The sequence below is a fragment of the Balaenoptera acutorostrata genome, chromosome 13 (genome assembly GCF_949987535.1).
Source record: "Balaenoptera acutorostrata chromosome 13, mBalAcu1.1, whole genome shotgun sequence".
Classification (NCBI taxonomy): Eukaryota; Metazoa; Chordata; class Mammalia; order Artiodactyla; family Balaenopteridae; genus Balaenoptera; species Balaenoptera acutorostrata.
In genome coordinates, this window is record NC_080076.1 from 93,249,239 (window position 1) to 93,269,711 (window position 20,473).

A 20,473-nucleotide genomic window follows, 5' to 3' on the forward strand; every position below is an offset into this window, starting at 1 on the left:
TCCAGGGAACTAGTGCTCAAAAGACCTGAACTCCCCGAAGGCTTTCAGGGAAAGGTTTTTAAAGACAGGGTGAGGGAGGGAGGTTGTGGGGTGTGTGATCAGCTCGTGGACATTCTTCTAATTGGTTGGTGGTGAGGTAATTGGGAGTCAACATCATCAACCTTCAGGTTCCAGCCAGTCTGGGGTCTACATGCTTGTGGGCAGCATACAGTTAACTTCTGACACCTGGTGGGGGTCTCAGTATCTGCAAAACAGCTCAAAGACACGGCTCAGCATAGTATCTATAGCCCTTGAGGAAGAACTAAAGGTCCTTGACTTTGTTTAATGGCTAAAATATTGTTATTTTGTCTTGTTTGACTGTTTTCTTTCTGCATTTTCTCACTTCTCTGATTAAATTTGTTCTTTGGAACTGGGGGATGGCCTAGGAGGCTAAAGTTTTTCTACAGACAAGAGGCAGGCAGAGGACAGGGGAGGGTCTGTCCCGGGAAGGCCCCACAGGGTCCTGCTCGGTTACATATTGATCTTGCATCTTGCAACCTTGCTGAACTTGCTTATTAGTTCTAATAGGTTTTAGTGGATTCCTTAGGCTTTTCTATTTCTATTTTAATTTTGTCCCCATTTTCTTGCTATGTGCCCTGGCTGGAACCTCCAGGACAATGTTGAATAGAGGAGACAAGGGAGGACACCCCCTTCTTATTCCTGATCTTAGGGAGAAGCATTCATTCTTTTCACCATTAAGAATGGTATCAGCTGTGGGTGTTTTGTAGATACTTTTTATCAGGTTGAGAAATTTCCTTTCTAGTCCTAGTTTGTTAAGTGTTGTTATCATGAAGAAATGTTTTGGATTTTGTCAAATGCTTTTTCTGCATCTACTGAGATGATCATGTGGTTTTTGTCCTTTATTTTGTTGATATGGCATATGATATAATTAATTTTTGGATATTAAATTAACAGTTGGTTTGCTTTTCTTTTTGAGAATTTTTGCATCTATATTTTAAAGAATTAGTCTGTTCTTGTGATGTCTTCCTTTTTTTTTTTTTTTTTCCAATACTAGCTTCATAGAATAAGTTGAGATGTGTTCCCTCCTTTTCTAAATTTTAAAAGTTAACATTTAAGGAAGTTAACATTTAACACCAATCCTGGAAGTTTTAGCCTGAAAAATCAAACAAGAAAAATAAATAAAAGGCATCCAAATCAAAAAAGAAAGAAAGTCTCTGTTTGCAGATGACAGGACCTTATATACAGAAAATCCCAAAGAATCCACAAGAAAACTACTACAACTAGTAAATGAGTTCAGCAAAGTTGCAGGGTAGAAGCTCAACCCACAAAAATCAGTTATGCTTCTACATACCATTAATGAACAATCAGCAAATGAAAGTAAGATAATAATTCTCTCTACAATAGCATCCAAAACAAACAAACAAACAAAAAAACCATAGGAATAGATTTAACCAAGGAAGTGAAAGAGTTGTATAATAAAAATGACAAAGCATTGTTTAAAGAAATTAAAGAAGATGTAAATAAATGTAATGACACCCCATGTTCATGTATTGGAAGACTTATTATTGCTAAGATGGCTATGCTACCCAATGCAAACTGCAGATTCAGTGCAATCCCTATCAAGATTCCAGTGGCCTTGTCTGCAGAAATGGTACGGCTGCTCCTTAAATCCATATGGAATTGCAAGGGGCACTGAATAACCAAAACGATATTGAAAAAGAACAAAGTTGGAGGACTCACATTTTCCAGTTTCAAATTTTTCTATAAAGCTATAGTTATCAAAACAGTGTGGTGCTGGCATAAGGATAATACAGATAGGACAATGGAATAGAATAGAAAACCCAGAAATAAACTCTGTGTCTATGGCCAATTGATTTTCAACACAGGTGCCAGACCCTCAGTGGGTAAAGGATAGTTTCTTTAACAAATGGTGCAGGGACAACTGGACATCCACGTGCAAAAGAGTGAAGTTGGAGCCCTACCTCACACCATATGCAAAGATTAGCTCAAAATGGATCAACAATCTAAATATAACAGCTAAAATCGTAAAACTCTTAGAAGAAAACAGGGGTAAATTTTCATGACCTTGGATTTGGCAATGGATTTTAGAAATGACACCAGAAGCAGAAACAACAAAAGAAAACATAGATAAATTGGACTTCATCAAAATAAAAGACTTTTGTGCATCAAAGGTCATTATCAATAAAGTGAAAAAACAACCTACAATGGGACAAAATATTTGAAAATCATATATCTGATAAGGGTCTACTATCCAGAATACCTAAAGAATTCTTACAACTGAACAACAAAATTTTTTAACCCAATTAAAAAATGGACAAGGTGGGACTTCCCTGGTGATCCAGGGGTTAGGAATCTGCCTTCCAATGTGGGGGACATGGGTTCAATCCCTGGTCTGGGAACTAAGATCCCATATGCCGCGGGGCAACTAAGCCTACACGCACTAGGGCCCACATGCCACAACTAGAGAGCCTGTGCACTGCAACTACTGAGCCTGCGCTCTAACTAGAGAGGAGCCTGCATGCCACAACTAGAGAGACGCCCACGTGCTGCAACGAAGGGACCGGGTGCCGCAACGAAAGATCCTGCAACTAAGCCCCGATGCAGCCAAATAAATAAATACTTTCTTTTTTTAATGGGCAAGGGACTTGAATAGACATTAATCCAAATAAATTATATAATTTCACCCACTAGGATGGCCATAAGTGAGTGGAAAATAACAGGTGTTGAAAAGGATGTATAGAAACTGGAATCCCTGTATATCGCTAACTGGAATGTAAAATGGTTCAGCTGCTTGGGAGACATTTAGATGGTTCTTCAAAAAGTTAAACACAAAATTACCATATGACCCAGAAATTCCACTCCTAGGCATATACACCAAAGAATTGAAAATAGTTGTTCAAATACTTGCACCCGGATGTTCATAGCGGCACTAGTTACAATAGCCAAAATATAAAATATAAAAGCTCAAATGTCTATCAGTGGATGAACAGATAAATTGTGGAATATCCATACAGTACAATATCGTTCTGCCATAAAAGGGAGTGGAGTACTGACACATGCTACAACTCAGATGGACCTTGAAGACATTATGCTAAGTGAAAGAAGTCAGACACAAAAAGGCAAATATTCTACGATTCCATTATTTGAAATATCCAAAATAGATAAAGCCATAGAGAGAAGGTAGATGATTGGTGGTTGCCAGTATGTGCAAGGAGCAGGGGAACAAGAAGTTCTTGATGGGCATGAGGTCTTATCTGGTGATGATTAGAATGTTTTGGAAGTAGATGATGGTGGTTGCACAATATTGTGAATGTACTAAACTTCAATGAATTGTTCATTAAAACGGCTAATTAGGCCTTCCCTGGTGGCGCAGTGGTTGAGAATCTGCCTACCAATGCCAGGCACATGGGTTCGAGCCCTGGTCTGGGAAGATCCCACGTGCCGCGGAGCGGCTGGGCCCGTGAGCCACAATTACTGAGCCTGCGCGTCTGGAGCCTGTGCTCCGCAATGGGAGGGGCCGCGACAGTGAGAGGCCCGCGCACCGCGATGGAGAGTGGCCCCCGCTTGCCAGAACTGGAGAAAGCCCTCGCACAGAAACGAAGACCCAACACAGCCAAAAATAAATAAATAAATAAATAAATTTATAAAAAAAAAAAAAAAAAAAAAACGGCTAATTAAATGCTATGTGAATTTCACCTCAAAAATGTGTAAAACATTTATCATTCTGTGAAATAGTACGATGTCTGGGATTTGGTCCAAAATAATGAGGTGGGGGTAGAGGTACAAAAAGTAAAAACAAAAACATGTTTCCTCCGACTTGTATAGGAAACAAAACAAAACAGAGACGGAAATGGGTAGAAACCTAGAGTGCGGAAATCCAGGTGAGAAACGGGGCGGGGCGCTTGAGGTGGGGGGATGGGGAAGGGGCTAGAACCCAACAGCCCTGAAGTGTATATGTAGACAAAAGCAAGAGGGCTGTTAGGGCAAAGAAAGTGATCCAGATTTTTGTCTGAACCCTGGAGGCAGGGGTGCCTTTGCCGAGCTACGGGGAACCGCGGACCCGAATCAAGGATTGCTCTTGGGAAATCATCTCTTTGTGCACCTTAAACTTACACAACTTCACGCGTCGGTTGTATCCCAACAAAATTGGGTAAATATACATATATATTTTTCAAAGGGATTGCTCTTCAGGTTTAGTGCGCGCCGCGCATCAGACACCGGCGGAGGCGCGGAGGAGGCGGGCGGTGCTCTGCCGCGTCTTCCCCCCGCGTCTAGTGTCCTCCCGAGGGACGCGAGGGCCTGCACCGTCTTCACGCCCTCCCTGAGCGGGCTGGGGGCGACGGCTGCCGCGACCCCGACTATGCCCGCTCGGGGCCCCACCTGGCGACACCTGCCAGGTGCGCTGCGTGTCTCCGCCCGGCGCCCCCGCGGCTCGGGGACCGACCTGGGGCGGGGCGAGGCGGAACAGGGCGGGGCGCGCGAGGCCACGCCCCGGAGGCGGCCACGCCGGCGCCCCCCAGCCCGGTTCCCAGACCCAGCAGCTCAGGGCCATGGCGGCCGCCGAGCCCAAGCCCCCCGCGGCGACGGCCGCGGCCCGACGCCTGGCCCGGGGCTGCTGGTCCGCGTTCTGGGACTACGAGACGCCCAAGGTGATCGTGGTGAAGAACCGGCGCCTGGGCATCGTGTACCGCGCGGTGCAGCTGCTCATCCTGCTCTACTTCGTGTGGTGGGTGCGCACGGGGGAGACCCGGCGGCAGGGGGTGCCCAGCGGGGTCCGGAGGGGAGGGGAGGGCGCCGCCGGGACGTCCCGGGTGGGAGGGGCCGCTCTGGGCAGGGGTCGAGGAGAGCGCCGGCGGCCGCCGGGCTGGCCCCTCGGGCGCCGCAGAGCCTACCCGGCCGGCCCCCGAGAGGCGGTGACGCAGCCTCGATCCCGCCGGAGTCGAGCTGACTCGGCAGGGGAGGGGTCCCGGGCCTGCCCCGGGGTCGCCTCCAGAGCCGGCCCTGCCCGTCCGCACAGGTACGTGTTCGTCGTGCAGAAGAGCTACCAGGACAGCGAGACGGGCCCCGAGAGCTCCGTCATCACCAAGGTCAAGGGCATCACCTCGTCCGAGCACAAAGTGTGGGACGTGGAGGAGTACGTGAAACCCCCCGAGGTGTGCCACTCGGGCCCCGCCCCCAACCCGAGCACCCCGAGGGTGGGACCGAGCGGCGGCCGAGCTGCCCGGCGCCGGCCGACCGTCCCTTCTTTCTGAGCCCAGGGGGGCAGCGTGTTCAGCATCATCACCAGGATCGAGGTCACCCCCTTCCAGACCCTCGGAACCTGCGCCGAGGTGAGGCCGGGTAGAGAGCAGAGCGGGGGCGGGAGGGAGGGGCCCTGCCTGGTCCGCTGCGCCTGGGGGCAAACGGTGTCGGGCCCCTGACCAAGCAGCCTCCTCCCTAGAGTATGAGGGTCAACAATGCCACCTGCGACTCGGACGAGGACTGCGTGGCTGGGCAGCTGGACATGCTGGGAAACGGTCAGTGTGTGCCAACTGGGGGCGGGGGCGGGCCGCGCCCCTGAGCGCGCATCTGCCACCTGAGCGCGCGTCTGCCCACAGGCCTGCGGACCGGGCGCTGCGTGCCTTATTACCACGGGTCCTCCAAGACCTGCGAGGTGTCCGGCTGGTGCCCGGTGGAAGACGGGGCCTCAGTCAGGTGTGCACGCCCGCTGTCCCCACCCACCTGGGGCCAAGCTCCTTTGCTCCTTTCTCCTCACTGACCGGAGTCGGGGTGTGTGGGGGGAGAAGGGAGGGAGGGACAGCGCAGCGGGGGAGGCTGGGGGACGGGGGGAAGGGGAGACTAAACACACCCAGCCTGTGCCTCCTCAGCCAGTTTCTCGGTAAGATGGCCCCGAATTTCACCATCCTCATCAAGAACAGCATCCACTACCCCAAATTCCAGTTCTCCAAGTAAGAGCCATTAGCGTGTGGTGACAAGGGACGGGCTGGAGTGGGAGTTGCCTCTTGGAATGTGTTGTTTGGGGGTGCATGGCTTCTGCTCCCTCCCCATCTGATGCCGCTGGGCCTTGTCTTTAGGGGCAACATCGAGAGCCGGAAGGATGGCTACCTGAAACACTGCACGTTCCACGAGGTCTCTGACCTCTACTGCCCCATTTTCAAGCTGGGCTACATCGTGGAGCAGGCAGGGGAAAACTTCACGCAGCTGGCACACGCGGTGAGGGCACCAGGGAGAGCGGCTGGGACAGCTGTCCGTCCAGGTGCTGGCTCCCACCTGCGCACAAAGGGTCTCGTTACAGCCGAGTCCGTCTGCAGTTTGGCCAGCCCTGGCCCTGCTCGGGCAGAGGAAGAGAAACACGATCGGCTGGCCCATCTGGGTGTGCATGGCCCCTGCTAAATTATTGACTCCTGGCATCCCCTCGTGCCTCGGAAGCAGGGCACTCAACTAGCCCCCTTCCCCAGCTCTCTGCCCTGAGCCGCCCTGGGTGCCTCACAGTATGCACCCCGCACGTAGCCTCAGCAGGACCCTGGGGCTGTTGAAGGTCCTCTCTGTGAGCCCACCCTGACCCTGTGTCTGTGCCCACTTCTGGACAGGGCGGTGTAATTGGGGTCATTATCAACTGGGACTGTGACCTGGACCTGTCGGCATCCAAGTGCAACCCCAAATACTCCTTCCGGAGGCTCGACCCCAAGCATGTCCCAGCCTCATCTGGCTACAACTTCAGGTACCTTGGCCTTGGGACACTGGGTCCTCATCTGCCCTAGCCGTTGGAGGTCCAGGAGTCAACAGGGCAGGTGCCCAAAGGTTCAGGGGCGCCAGTTGTAGGCGGAGTCTTGGAGCTGCCCCATTTGGGCAACAGGTGCACCCACCATCATGCTCCTCAGGGTCAGGTGGCCAGGGCTCCTGCACCCGGGTCATTCCATCCCAGGTTCTGACGTGCTTCCGGGTCATTCTGCCCTAGGTTCGCCAAGTATTACAAAATAAACGGTAGCACCACCCGCACACTCATCAAAGCCTACGGGATCCGAATTGACGTCATCGTGCACGGACAGGTAAACCAGCCCACCTTGCCTACCTGGGATTTGGGCTGGCCCAGCCTCAATCTCTCCTACCACACCCCACGCCTCCCTTGAGCCCCACTCCCGACCATCTCAGGCAGCCTCTTTGCCTCCAGGCAGGGAAGTTCAGCCTGATTCCTACCATCATTAACCTGGCCACAGCGCTGACCTCCATCGGGGTGGTAAGGGATGCACGCTAGGGTCGGGGGTGCGGGGGGTGGTGGGATGGGGGGGCGGGTGCCAGGCTCTTACGCGTTGGTCTTGCTGGCCTCGGGGTGGGGGGACAGGGGGCGGGTGCCAGGCTCTTACGCGTTCGTCTTCTGGCCTCAGGGCTCCTTCCTGTGCGACTGGATCTTGCTAACGTTCATGAACAAAAACAAGGTCTACAGCCATAAGAAATTTGACAAGGTGTGTACTCCCGGGCCCTCCTCAGGCAGCTGGCCCGTGACCCTGGCCCTTGTTTTGGGCCAGGCCCCTCCCCCACCCTATCCCTGCTCCACAGACCCAGGCCAGGCCAGCCGACCGCAGGGTGAGGGGCAGAGCCAGGCCTGGGCTGTCCCCCCCGCATGGCCTTGCCCCACCTCTGCCCCGTCTGAGCAGATGGTGGATGCTCCCAGGCGGGGAGCAGGGCCAGGGCTTGGCGCCTCCGAGCCTTCCCAGCAGGACTGCGCTCTCACGGACGCCCGAGGTTTGGCCCAGCTCTGAGCCCACTCCCACCTTCTGTCGTGCTGCACTCAAGACCTGGGCCTGTTGGGGGCCCCTGAAGTCTGTGGCCCCAGGAGCGCCCCCAGCTCCCCAGGGCAGCATGGCTGGGACCTCGGACCTGGGCCCTGCCCACCCACCTCAACACTGCGTCTCAGCAAAACCAGCAGCCAAAGGGCCCCCGTGCAACCAGGCAGTGGGATGACATGAAGGGGACGGCACCTGCTCCCGGCCTGCCCACCTCGTCCCCCAACTGCCCAGGGGCCTGTAGGGGGCAACTCCCCACCTTCACCTTCTCCCTAGCTGTTCTCCTCCCAGGCTCTTTGCTCCTCCCCACCCACCCACCCCTACCCAGACCCTTCGCTCACCTCATAGCCAGGAAATCACACATCCAGAGTCCAATAAACCTGTGACCAGAACCTCCTGGCCTCGTCTTTGGGGAAAAGCACTTTCAGGCTCTAAGACAAACACGCAATGGCAGGTCTTTGCTCACGGAGTCTCTCTTGTGGTGTGCTTGGCCCTCCGTATCACCCCTCTAGCCAGCCTGGGTGCAGAGTGTGTGGATGCATCTGCTGCCCCCACGTCCAGCCAGGCTACAGTCATGTCTGACCAGTGGAGGTGGGGGACACACAGGCTGAGAGCGCATGAGGACCCCTAGACTCATCCCAGCATGTCCTTCAGGTAGTGCATTTACCAGCTTCCTGCAGGGCTCATCCCGGGCCCCAAACCTCAAAATATAGGAAAAGGCTCATCCCAGACCCCAAACCTCTCAAGGAGGAAGAAAGCCAGGAGGGAGGCGATGAGAGTTGTACCCAAGGAAAACGAGAGCTTAGGCTGACACCAAAATGCCCACCCAGGCCCTGAGGCTCTATTTCAAATGGGGATTGGGGTGGAGGAAGGAATTCGGTGCTGGGGAACAGGGGTGGACAGGGCAGGACGAGGTCGGAGGAGTGTGGGAAGCCGGCGCTAGCTGGATCAGGCCTACGGGTAATCTGGTTCCGGCCTTGGATGCTACAGTGGTCATTCCACTTAGCAGCTCTGCCTGGCCAGGCCCTGCTCTGAGGACACCAGGACCTGGTTGGACGGTTTCCCCAGCAACGGCTATGATGGTGCACAGACCTGAGGAGGCATAGTCCCTCCCACAGATCCTTTCACCTGTGACCCCATCACTCCCAAAGTCAGAGCTGGCCTCCCCACCTGCCAACGAGGCCAGCACCACTCACTGGAGCCAGAAACCCTTGAGAAGCCCCCACCCAGCACCCCTGCAGATTCTCCTATGCTCGTCAGCTCCCTGGGTCACTCAAATGCCTGTGACATCCTGAGTGTCTGGCTCATAGACATCCAGCTCTAGTTTTAGAGAAACCAGCTTTTCCAGTTGGAGCTGGGCTGCAGCTCAAGAACCAGGGCCAGGGGCTCAGGTTTCCCATCTCCAAGCATAAGAGTGACCCTGGGACCTCCACCGCCCCAGATGCCCCCAGCCACTAAGCCGGCCCCGCCGCAGGGAACACAGTGTTGGGGGGTGAGGCACGCAGCCCCACCTCCTCGCTCCTCCGTGCTCCCCTGGGACTTCTCCGGCTCTGCTTCCAGGAAGCACAGTTAGCCCTCCTCCTCCCCAACTCAGCCCTAATTTGATTCGATCTCCATCTGGGGGCTGAGAGGCTCCATCCCCTTCCAAGCCGAGTCAGGTTTCTCGCAGTCGCTGGGCCTGGATGCGCCTGGTGGGCAGTACCCAGGGGCCAACAAACCCAGACAGACAGACGTCAGTTACTTAGTCGTCTTTCCTTCCTTCCAGAGACCCAGGCGCAGCGCACAAACATACACACGGTGAAAATTGTAGGAAATGTCAAAGTGTAAAATTAAAACGAAAATCCAAAGTGTAAATTGAGGTAACCAGGACAAATTTAAACCAGGCTCCAGAGCCAGCAGTGGGGCTCCCCACTGCCCATCCGTTTGGGGTTTCTGAGTTTATGGTTCACTTTTAACATGTGTGTGCCCTCACCAATTTGGCTGGTTTTCTTTTGCTTCCAGTTGCATTTAGTTAGAAATGAGGTGCACGGAGTTGGTCTTATGTTCTGGGGCTGCTGGCAGAACGGAGGGAGAACTCATGCTCAGCAAAGGGTTCCCCAGCCTGGCCCATTCTCCTCTTTCAGCCCCACCCGGGAGGAGAAAACAGCACGGCCCACATCTCTGTGCAGCAACAGGGCCCTGAACAAGCTGGTGGTGAGTGTCGCATTTTAAAGGGGGCACAGCCCAAGGACCCTCTCTGCCTTGGGGTCACAGGTCTTGTACTGATCCCTGAGGCTGAGAAGCAAGAACAGAACTGCCTCAATCCCGATAAAACTGCTGTTGCCCTTTTCTCCATCTCTCCCAACCACTCCTCAGACCTGAAGGAAAGAACCTAGTCTTGCATGTGAAGAAATATTTTTCTAGAATCCAGGTGCTAACATATGATGTCAAAGTCCGCGATAATGGTGCACCTCCTCCCTCCCCGGGGCCCCCAGGCCTCCTGCTGCAGTGGCCCCCCTCACAGCACAGGCAGATTCAGAGGGAGAGGTGCCAGGCCCCGCTGCAGCTGAGCCCCAGCCTGAGACCCTCCCCTTCCTCAGCCTTCCCGCCCCCAGCCCAGTCTCGCTGCTGCCGATGAGGTGACTACGCCATGATACGGACACTCCGGCAAAGCCTGCTCTGACCGGGAATCTCCACAGACAGAGGGGCCCAAGCCCCAGAACTCAGTGTGCGAGAGACGCCCAGGTCGCCACGGGTTCAGCCAGGGTCCCCTGGATGCGGCCCGCATGCCGCTGGCATGGACCGTAGGACAGCACCTCTCCCGGAAGCAAGGGACTGGAGAGCTAGGGCTGCAGACCCCCACTCAGGCGCCCCTCGCCCTGCCTCTGGCTTCCAGCCACCCTCAGGGGCTCGGCTCCAACAGAAGGCCTCAGGGCAGCAGAGGAGTGGGCAGGAAGGGCTGGGGCTGCAGGGAGGGCCGTGCAGCAGCAGAGGGGTGTTCATCCAGCGAGAAAGCAGCCCTGGGACCCCTCGCTGGAGATGCTTCTTGGGCCTAGAGAGGGCTGCCCTGACCGAGGCTGGGGACCCCAGGGAACCTGGAGGTGGATCCATTTCTTGCTCTGGCTGGTTCACGCTTCTTCTGGGCCGCCATGACCTGCTCCCTGAAAGCTCCCTGAGGATCGTCTTCCTGGGTGCCCGTCTTGGATGTGGGTAGTCAGAGCAGAGAATGGGGACGCTGCCCAGCTTGCTAATGGCCCAGCTGGGGGTTCTGCTGCAGCAGCCACTCCAGGGTCTCCATGAGGTACGACATGCCATAGTGCTGGGCAATGTTCCGGAAGATTCTGATCTGCTCCATGAAGACCTACAGGAATGACCAGTCACAGTGAGAACTAGTCCCAGAGGAGGCACAGGGACACAAGGCCGAGACCCAGAAAGGGCCAATGGCCGAGGGGCAGCAGGGCTGGCTGTCCACGGGAGGCCCCACCTTGGTGTGGATGGTGAGGGAGAAGGCCCCGGCACAGCTACAGTACACGGCCATGTTGGTCTCCTTCACGCCCCGGCACTTCAGGCAGATCTGCGATGAGAAGCAGCCCCAGTCAGGAGCACCCCCGGCCCAGGCCAGGGCTGGCCAGCCGCCTGGCACTGGACAGGCTTCCCTCCCCCCATGGCCTTCACCTCAGTTCTGAATAAAGTCTGAGACTTGATAATGGGCTTTATCCACACATGCCAGCTGCTTCCCAACACCCTCCCTGTGGACACCCTACCCTTGCCTCTGAGTCTGGGGCTCCCCCATCCATCACACCAGGCACCAGCTGTTCCCTGCCTGGACCCCAACACCTTCCTCGGGTCTTGGTGAGATGTTCCCTCTTGGTGAGACCACTCCTACCTAATGCTGAAAGCGTCCCTCTTTTGCTCACACACTGCCTGTTGGTTCCCTTTACTCTTACCATCACTTAGTTGTCCATCTCCCTCCACTAGAATAAGAAAGGTCCATGAAGCCAGCACCTGGCCCCTGTAGGTGCCCAACAGATGCTGTAGGAATGAATGAGTCACCTGGGCTCATGGACAAGGCCTGACCCAAGAGGTGGTTACCTTGGAGGACCAGGTAACAACGTTGAGACCCGTGCACACCTCTAGTTTCCCGTGGGTGAAAACTGCTTATCAACAGACCCTCCACCAACTGGAGGGGCGGTCGGGCTGGGTGCAAAAAAGCCCCAGCACCAGGCCCCGCTGCTCACCAGGTCCTGCAGGGTGAAGGCCATCAGTTTCTTCTGCAGGGCTTCCACCAGGGCCATCTCAATGACTGCCGAGTCGTAGGCTACCTGACAGTTGGAGCAGAGCCACTGAGGCAGCACAGACCCATCCTAGGCAGAGAAGGAAAGGGACCAGGTCACCTTCCTCAGCCCCAGTACTGAGAAGGGATGGAAAGAGAAGAGTTCGCGGTGAGAACTGTGGTACCGCTTGCTCACAGCTCCAGGGCACACTCACATCACCACTGTCATCACTTACGTGTTTACCAGGACAAGGTTCTGGCATGTGGCAGCTGAGTGGCTTGAAAAAGGGTGTTTGTTTCTAATTCACACCAAAGCTAGCTGGGGGCCCAGGAGGTGTAACCCAGAAAAGGTGGAGACTGGGGTCACGAGAGGGGGTACTGCAGGACCCCCTGATCCACTGACACCTGGATATTCTGACTTTACCAGCAAGGGGCCTGACGGAGCTGGCCCACCTGAGAGAAGGAGGGGTCTTTGCACAGGTCCAGGTCCCGGCAGAAGTTACAGCTGGGGCAGATGACCTCAGGGAGCACGTAGGAGCGGCAGGGGTCTCGGAACTGGGCCTCCTCCGAGAACTCTCCGACATCTACCAGGCGAAGCAGGTCTCGGTTTAGCTTGTTCACCTGGTTTGTGATGTTCGTGTCCAGAGACAGGACCTGCAGAGAACAGAGCCCACGTCAGGGACAGCTCCCGGGGCCTCCCTGCTGCTGTTTGGACCAGAAAACCCCGCAGCCAACTCTCTAAGCTACTGTTTCTCAGCGTCATCTCAACTCTTCCTGCCTCCTGTACATCAGTGATTCCCCGACTCGGGGCCATAAGAGTGGAGTGGAGGTCCTGCCCCCAGGCCTTGTGGTCTCTGTCAGCTCCAGGGAACTCTGGGACACACCGAAGTGTGCTCTACGTGTTCTCCTTACTGGCTCCTTCTTCCTCAATGACAGGCAGTCCTAAGTCTACCAGAGCTCTACAGTCTCACTGCAAAGGGGTTGACTTCAACCTTCCATGGTGCAGGGGCTCCCAGGCCAGCAGAGAAACGCCTCTGCAGCACACGTGTGTGTCAGTGCCCACAGTGCTGGCACTGGAAGTCGCTCCCGCAGAGCCACAGGAGACTTGTTAACCCCCCATCTGTGAACGAGAGGAGACAGCACTGGCATGTTTCACTGGCCTCTCCCAGCCCTACAGCTCCTGTCCTAGCACAATGCCAAGAGCACAGAACCAAACACCACTTAGAAGACTTCTCTGGGAGGAGCGTTTATGGTCGATCTGAAACAAAGTGGGTGGATTTGCAAGCGCATTTATAACGAGGATCGACAGCCTACTGGGCAGTATTGTTTAAAATATATACATTATACATGTCTTTTACATAGGGAGAACACTGGATGTAATTAAGAAACAGAAAAAAATGAAAGTGAATTTACCAAAACATTAAGGAAGAAGTAATGCTGATTCTACACAGTATCTTCCAGAAAACACAAGAGGGCGAACACTCCTAACTCATCTTGTGAGGCCAGTATCACCCTGATACCAACACCAGACAAAGACAGTACAAGAAAACTACAGTAAAAAACTGTCACGCACACAGACTCAAATATCCTCAACAAAATACCGGCAAATTGAACCCACTGGTATCACGACCAAGTGGGATTTACCCCAGGAATGCAAGGCTGGATCAACATTTGAAAATCAGTGTAATTCACCATATCGAGACTAATAAATAAAAACCAATACGATCATCTCAATTGACGCAGAAAAAGCCCTTAACAAAATTCAACATCCATTCATGATTAAAACTCTCAGGATGGGACTTCCCTGGCGGTGCAGTGGTTAAGACTCCATGCCTCTGATGCAGGGGGCGCAGGTTCGATCCCTGGTCAGGGAACTAGATCCCGCATGCTGCAACTAAAGATCCCGCATGCAGCAATGAAGATCCGGCGTGCTGCAACTAAGACCCAGTGCAGCCAAATTAAAAAAAAAAAAAAAAAATCAGTGCCATTACAATAGCACCCAAACCATAAAAACCTGAGGTGCAAATATGTGCACTATTTTTATGCTGAAAGACCCAAAAACACTGATGAAAGAAATCAAAGACAACTTAAATAAATGGAAAGATATAGTGGTCCATGGATTGGAAGCCTCAACATTAAGATATCAATTCTCCCTAAATTAATCCATAGACTCCAAACAACTCCAATCAACAATCCAAGAGGATTTTTTTTTTTTGGTAGAAATTGATATGCTGATTTGAAATTTATAAGGAAAGGCAAAGGAACTAAAATAGTCAAAATAATTTTGAAAAAGAAGAATAAAGTTAAAGCATTCACACTACCTGGTTTCAAGACTTATTGATAAAGTTACAGAAATTTAGACAGTGTGGTATTGGAGAACAGATAGATATTCAGATTGATGGAGACCCAGAAACAGACCCACACACATATATATGGCCAGTTAAGTTTTGAAAAAAGCACAAACATATTTAAATAGAGAAAGGCTAATTTTTTCAACAAATAATACTGGAATAATTGGATATGTTTATGCAGAATATGAACCTCAATTTATAACATGCACATCGCACAAAAATTAACTCAAAATGAATCACAGACTAAATATAAAACCTAAAACTATAAAACTTCTAGAAGAAAACATAAGAGAAAAACTTTGTGACCTTGGTTAAAGCAAAGATTTCTCAGATATGACACCAAAAGCTCAACCCTTAAAAAGTGACAAATTAGATAAAAGTTAAGATCCTCTGCTCATTGAAAAATGGAATTTTGAAAAGGCAAGCCGAATTCTGGGAGGAAATATTTGGAAATCACAGATCTGATAAAGGACTTATATACGGAATATATGAAGAACTCTCAAAACTCAACAATAAGAAAAACAACCCTGATTCACTTTGCTGTACACCTGAAACTAACACAGCATTGTAAATCAACTATGCTCCAATAAAAATTATTTTAAAAAGAAACAGTTTTTAATAATGGGCAAAAGATCTGGACATTTCACCAAAAACACATGGAGAGCAAACAAGCTCATGAATAAAATCTCCACATCATTAGCATTAGGGAAATGCAAGTTAAAGCCATAATGATATACCACTACACACCTATTTGGACAGATAAAATCTGGAAAGTCAACACCACGAAGCTCTAGCGGGCTGCGGAGCAGCTGGACCGTAGCTACACCTCGCAGCTGACGGGGATGCAAAATGGGGCCACTTCAGAAACGAGCGTGACGTGACCCAGCCAGTCCCCTGCCGGGTTTCCACCAAGAGAAATGAAACTTACGTTCGCCCAAAACCTTCTCTATGAGAATGTTTACAGCAGCTTTACCAACAGTCACCAAAAACGTGAAAACCACCTGAATGTCCTTCAACCGGGGAACTGCGGTTCTCCCACACAACCAGGGAGCAAGACTCAGCGACGGACAGGAACGAAGCACTGAGACAAGCAACGCCATGGAGGAGCCCCAGGGGCACTTTGCTGACCGAAGGAAGTCAGACCTAAAAGGCTACATAACCAACCATTCCACTCATGTGACATTCTGGAAGAGGTCACAACACATGGACAGAAGACAGATCAGCGGTTCCAGGGGTGCAGGCGAGAGGAGTTGAGCCCAAGGGGAAGCACGGGGGAGCTCTCCGGGGTGGTGACCGTTTTGTACCTGGGTGCTGATGGCCAGCCCTATCCATCTGTGAAAACTCGAACGACTGCACTGCACGGAGAGTGACTTTTACTGCATGCAACTTTCAAAAAGTAAATAAACATAGGGACAGACAGATCAGAGCGTGCCAGGGGTGGGGGACTCTGGTTCTGTACCCTGAATGCGTGATTGGGTACCTCACGGAATGCACACTAAAATGGTGAATTTTCCTGTATGTAAATTATACTTGTTCTTTTAAATACGTTATTTATTTCTTTACTTGGCTGCGCCAGGTCTTAGTTGCGGCACGCGGGATCTTCGTTGCTGCACGTGGGATCTTCAGTTGTGGCACGTGGGATCTAGTTCCCTGACCAGGTACTGAATCCGGGCCCCCTGCACTGGGAGGGCAGAGTCTTAGCCACTGGACCACCAGGGAAGTCCCTGTAAATTATACTTCAATAAAAATAAAACTTAAAAATTCTGAAGTCTACCAAGGAATTAAAATGGTACACTAAACCATTTCTTCACCACAATCAGAAGTCATTTGATCACTGTGAAACTGTGATTTGCTGGGAGGTAACTTAATGGACAGTAAAATGCTCCGTAAGGGATGACGCCCGCTGGGTCCTCATCCGGTAATATTATGCCATCGTTTGATGCAGCCTGCCTTTCCCAGAAAGGCATTTAGCGTCCGAGCAAGCTCTCCTCTTAGGTTGCATAGCAGCCCGGACGTTTTGGGAGCCCTGTCCAGCTCCTAGTCGGGCCCAGCAGCCCCACGGGACCCATGAGCACCTGCTGATCCACTACTCACCCTTCACCAGCACTGCCAGGTCACCCCTCTCCAGGGTCTCTGCATCCCCTCTGCCCACGGCCAGACCCTCCTAGCCCCAGTGGTCTCATTCTCGCCCCAGGCCCCATCAGAGGGCCTTCCTCACCTGCCCCGCCCCTGAGCCCACCTCTCAGCACCTGTGCTCTCTGAGCTCACCTGTCCCTCACTGACTCGTGCCCCCTCAGTGGAGTGAGAACAGAGGTCTTTCCCACAGCGGCTGCATGGAGTGGGTGCAGTGGGTGTTTCTGGAAGACAGGAGTGACCTGCACACACGTCAATGGGAGTGTCCTCACCTTGCACACATATTTGATGAACTCCAGAGCAGGGTTATTGAGCAGCAGGTGAGAACCGGGGAGGACAGGAAACATTTCTGAGAGCTCAGTCGAGTTCCGAGAGCCTGCGACTTTCTTCTGGATCTTCTGTGTGATGGTGAAGAAGTTCTGAGTGAGTTCGTTCGCCACATAATCTTGTGAGAAGGTGATCATCCCTAGGAAGAGAAGCGACACGATGCCTGCTCCCTATTTCGCACGGCGACAGGGACACCGAGGGAAGGACCCCTGAGGAGCACACAGTGGTGGCCTCCCGCGGCAAGGGCGCTCACCGGGAAGGGCTCTGGCCTCCCCCTGGGCCTCCTGGGAGAGCTGGCTGGCCCCCCTCCTCCTCACGGGGGTGCTGCCTGGGGCGCTGCGCCTCAGCTCCTCCTTCATGCTGTGGTACACGGCCACGATGTACGCTGCAGAGAGAGGGCAGGCTCAGGCCACCGGCCCCGAGCGTCGGCATTGCCGCCAACATCCCAGAATCCGGGGGCACCCTGTGGCTAGTCACACTGCCGCCCAGACTGGCTGAAATGTCATTATTAGCGATGATTCTATTTGCTGCACTAAGATGAGCCAAAGTCAATCAGAGAAATGGGGACAAGCAGGGAGTTCGCTGACGCCCAAGCTCAGGCAACACGCGTCAGCCTTCACACTGGACGGCGAGACAGAAGGCTCGCCTCAACCCCCAGGCACAGCACGCTTCTCCAAAGGCTCCACCAGGCCCACACATTCCAGAAGAGAACTTAACAAAGCGAAGGGCTCAAAGACAAGTCGACAAAATATAAAATATAAATATAAAATAACCACAACGGAACTACCTCTGTCACTATATACGTGGGTGCACCTATATCTACGCCTATGCGCCTGCTGACAATTTATGATGCTCTTCATCAACTGTTCTAATGATTAGCTCTGAATTATAACGGGTGTTTAATGTACACACTTCGTTTACACATCAAGCTAAATAGCTTGATTTGTAACACTAAACCTTTTTTTTTATTTTTAACTTTTGTTGGAGTATAGTTGATTTACAATGTTGTGTTACTAACACTGAACCTTTAGACCCAAATGAAATACAGGAGTTTCTTACACCATAAGTTGAGCCTCAAGGACCAGCCAGTGGGACAGTCGATTCACGAAGTGTCTAAGCTTTTCTACTTGGGGTTTACCTTGATCACTATATGTGCACGTGCACAAACCTCGGGGGCAGGGCCACGAAGCCTTCGTGACGCCCCGGGGAGGGCAGCCTTCCTCACGGCGAGGTTCTGCGAGGGGCTGAGGGTCTCCTCTCCGCCTCTCACAGTGCTGGGCAGCCAGGGCGCCCCTCAGGGGCCCCCGACTCTGGGCGTGCTCCCACCAGGGCCACGTTATTCCCACTGCGTGGCTCAGACGCTATGGCGAGTGTGGACGACTCACCTGAAACGATCATGAGGAAGTAGCTCTGGCAGGAGGCTGCCTGCGGCAGGAACTGCAGGATGTTCCAGTTGTTTTCCAGCAGGTCCTCGACATCCAGCTCCTGTGCGCCTCCCTCCTCCTCTCCCTCCTCAGGCTCCTCCTCGGACTCCTCCCCCTCTGCTCTGCCCTCTTCAGGGGAGTCTTGCTGGGACACAGAGACAACCCCAGTCACGTCTGCGCACAGCAGCACCGCCCAGCGGGTGCCCTGTTCGCCCCCTGAGCCCAGGTGAGATTCCTGCAGGACGGCTGTAAGAATAAGGTCATTTATGGAACGTGCCTGGTGCACAGAAGCACTCAGTACACAGCTGACTGCTACTCTCGTTTGCTCTTCCAGAGGATTCACTTTAAAATTATTCAACTCCCGCCTCCCAGGAAGGGCAGAATGTTCACCATCTGAGCTGTGACGGCCGCCATCCTTCAGAGCACCAGCCACCACTGCCTTCCCTTGATTCGTCTACATGGCCTGCACTTCCTTCTCTCCCATCGTGGTCTCAGTGGCCCTCCCAACCCCAGCACCAAGCGCAGCCTCTGTTTCCTATCTGCTCCCAGCAGCACGGCTCCTTCCTTCTGGGGCCGCTCTCCATTTGAAGCCTGAGGCCCCATCCCCCAGTTCCCCTACCCACTGGCGGCTTCTTCCATGGGGACCTGCCCTGGGGGGACTCAGGCCTCTCAACCCATGCTCACCCCCAGGTGTTCTCAGCAGCTGGGATGACCCCAAGTTCCCACCCCCAGCCCCTCCCCAGATGCCCCTGCCACCACCCGACCTCTGCATCTCCACCCTGTGCACGTCAAGCAAACGGCAGGCTCGGCAAACACCACATGCCGCAGCCAAGCACAGCTCCCCTCTCCCCACCCTCGCTCTCCTGCCCCGTCCATCGGGGCTCACACACCCAAGCACAGGCCCACACACAACCTACTCGCCCAGACATCGCCCACCCCTGTGCCCCCGGGCGTCACCCCACATTCATTCCGCTGGCCCGTCCACTCCACCTGCAGTGCCCACCGGAGTCCTTCTCCCTGACTCCACCCCGCCCCACATCCTCCCCTGGGCCGACACTAACCGGGCTCCTCTCAGACCCTGACCTCCCCCGGTGCGGTTCACTCAGGATCCAAGTGGAAGTCAGGCCCTGACACTCCCCCACTCAGAATCTCCCCGTCACTAAAAGCCAAGTGTCCATCGCAGCCCTCGGGCCCAAGTGGCCTGGCCCCGGCCAGCTCTCTGCCCACACCTGTGACCACTGTCTCTGCCTGTCCTGTAACTCACGGCAGCCTTACACTGCAGTTCCATCACCCCCTCAGAAGACTCCTCGACCTCCCCATCCAAATCGGCCCCTCCCCCGTGGCTCACTCTCTATCTCTACCCTGCTTTTTGTTTTCTCCGAGCCCTCACCATTGCTGACACTGGCGTCTACATCTACTTGCTTGCTTGTTCGTGATCTTTGCCCTCACAGACTCCGTGAGAGCAAGGACTACATGACCGGGGCCTGGCACCTAGAACCGTGCCTGGCACTCGGCCTGTGACCCCCAAGTGTGCACTGAAGGGGCCAATGTGGACCCCTAAAGTTGCTTCAGATTCCAACCTCTGCTCTCTAAGACTGGTTACCTCTTACCTGTCCACAGTGAATACTAGATGGAACATTTCCTTTGATTCCACCATAGTTAGAGGGATCCATCCAGAGAAGAAATTCCCAGCATCGAGAGAAAGAAATTGTCAAAGAATGGAAGATCTCTTTAGAATGGATGCTAAAAAAAGCAAAAGAGAAATTGCTTAAATGAAATCAATAGTTTTCCCCTTTTTCCCCACTTTCCTTCTTTTATTATGTTTAACTCTCTACTTATTTAAAAACGGATATAAAGTAGATTCACATTTTATCATCCCTCAAACTTTCTAGGGAAAACGATAAACATAATACTAAGGAGACGTCTGCATCTAGCCAGGAGGGGAAACAGGGACCAGTGTTGAGGGGATGAGAGGCGAGAGCGGCACAGAGGGAACCCCGCATTCAGCAGAGCATGGATCACACACAAGTGTGAGAAAACCACACCAGGCCTGGGGTGCTTGCTTCCCGCCGCTGTCAGAACCTCGTAACTCAGAGGCACGTGCAGCTGTGCTCACAAAGTCTTGCTTCAACAGTGGGAATAATGAGCCCTAGACTAAACACTGCTCTGGCTCTGCCTATA

The 20,473-nt window shown here is 53.1% G+C and overlaps 2 protein-coding genes across 2 annotated transcripts in view; one reads left to right on the plus strand and one right to left on the minus strand.

Annotated features, from left to right (window-relative positions):
- The first annotated feature begins 4,505 nt into the window (after positions 1 to 4,505).
- P2RX2 (purinergic receptor P2X 2) lies at positions 4,506 to 7,781 on the plus strand. Its single transcript, XM_057526249.1, has 12 exons — positions 4,506 to 4,747; positions 5,039 to 5,174; positions 5,280 to 5,351; positions 5,462 to 5,537; positions 5,619 to 5,715; positions 5,889 to 5,969; positions 6,096 to 6,234; positions 6,612 to 6,742; positions 6,980 to 7,070; positions 7,193 to 7,258; positions 7,407 to 7,484; positions 7,677 to 7,781. Exons 1-12 carry the CDS (start codon positions 4,572 to 4,574, stop codon positions 7,779 to 7,781), a joined length of 1,248 nt encoding a protein of 415 aa, XP_057382232.1. The 5' UTR covers positions 4,506 to 4,571.
- Positions 7,782 to 9,609: 1,828 nt separating this feature from the next.
- POLE (DNA polymerase epsilon, catalytic subunit) overlaps positions 9,610 to 20,473 on the minus strand; it is a 55,266-nt gene continuing 44,402 nt past the window's right edge. Inside the window, exons 42-49 of the mRNA XM_057526248.1 lie at positions 19,903 to 20,035; positions 18,254 to 18,437; positions 17,122 to 17,253; positions 16,814 to 17,007; positions 12,511 to 12,711; positions 12,023 to 12,148; positions 11,269 to 11,358; positions 9,610 to 11,145 (exon numbers count right to left, since the gene is read on the minus strand). Of these exons, the coding sequence (XP_057382231.1) occupies positions 11,032 to 11,145; positions 11,269 to 11,358; positions 12,023 to 12,148; positions 12,511 to 12,711; positions 16,814 to 17,007; positions 17,122 to 17,253; positions 18,254 to 18,437; positions 19,903 to 20,035 (1,174 nt within the window). The 3' untranslated portion in view covers positions 9,610 to 11,031. The remainder of the gene's footprint in view (positions 11,146 to 11,268; positions 11,359 to 12,022; positions 12,149 to 12,510; positions 12,712 to 16,813; positions 17,008 to 17,121; positions 17,254 to 18,253; positions 18,438 to 19,902; positions 20,036 to 20,473) is intronic.

Excerpts from the sequence above, each read along its gene's own strand:
- P2RX2 (XM_057526249.1), top strand. The coding sequence starts at position 4,572 with ATGGCGGCCGCCGAGCCCAAGCCCCCCGCGGCGACGGCCGCGGCCCGA. Across the intron at positions 5,716-5,888 it reads GAAGACGGGGCCTCAGTCAG|CCAGTTTCTCGGTAAGATGG; the intron begins GTGTGCACGCCC and ends GTGCCTCCTCAG. Across the intron at positions 7,259-7,406 it reads CGCTGACCTCCATCGGGGTG|GGCTCCTTCCTGTGCGACTG; the intron begins GTAAGGGATGCA and ends TTCTGGCCTCAG.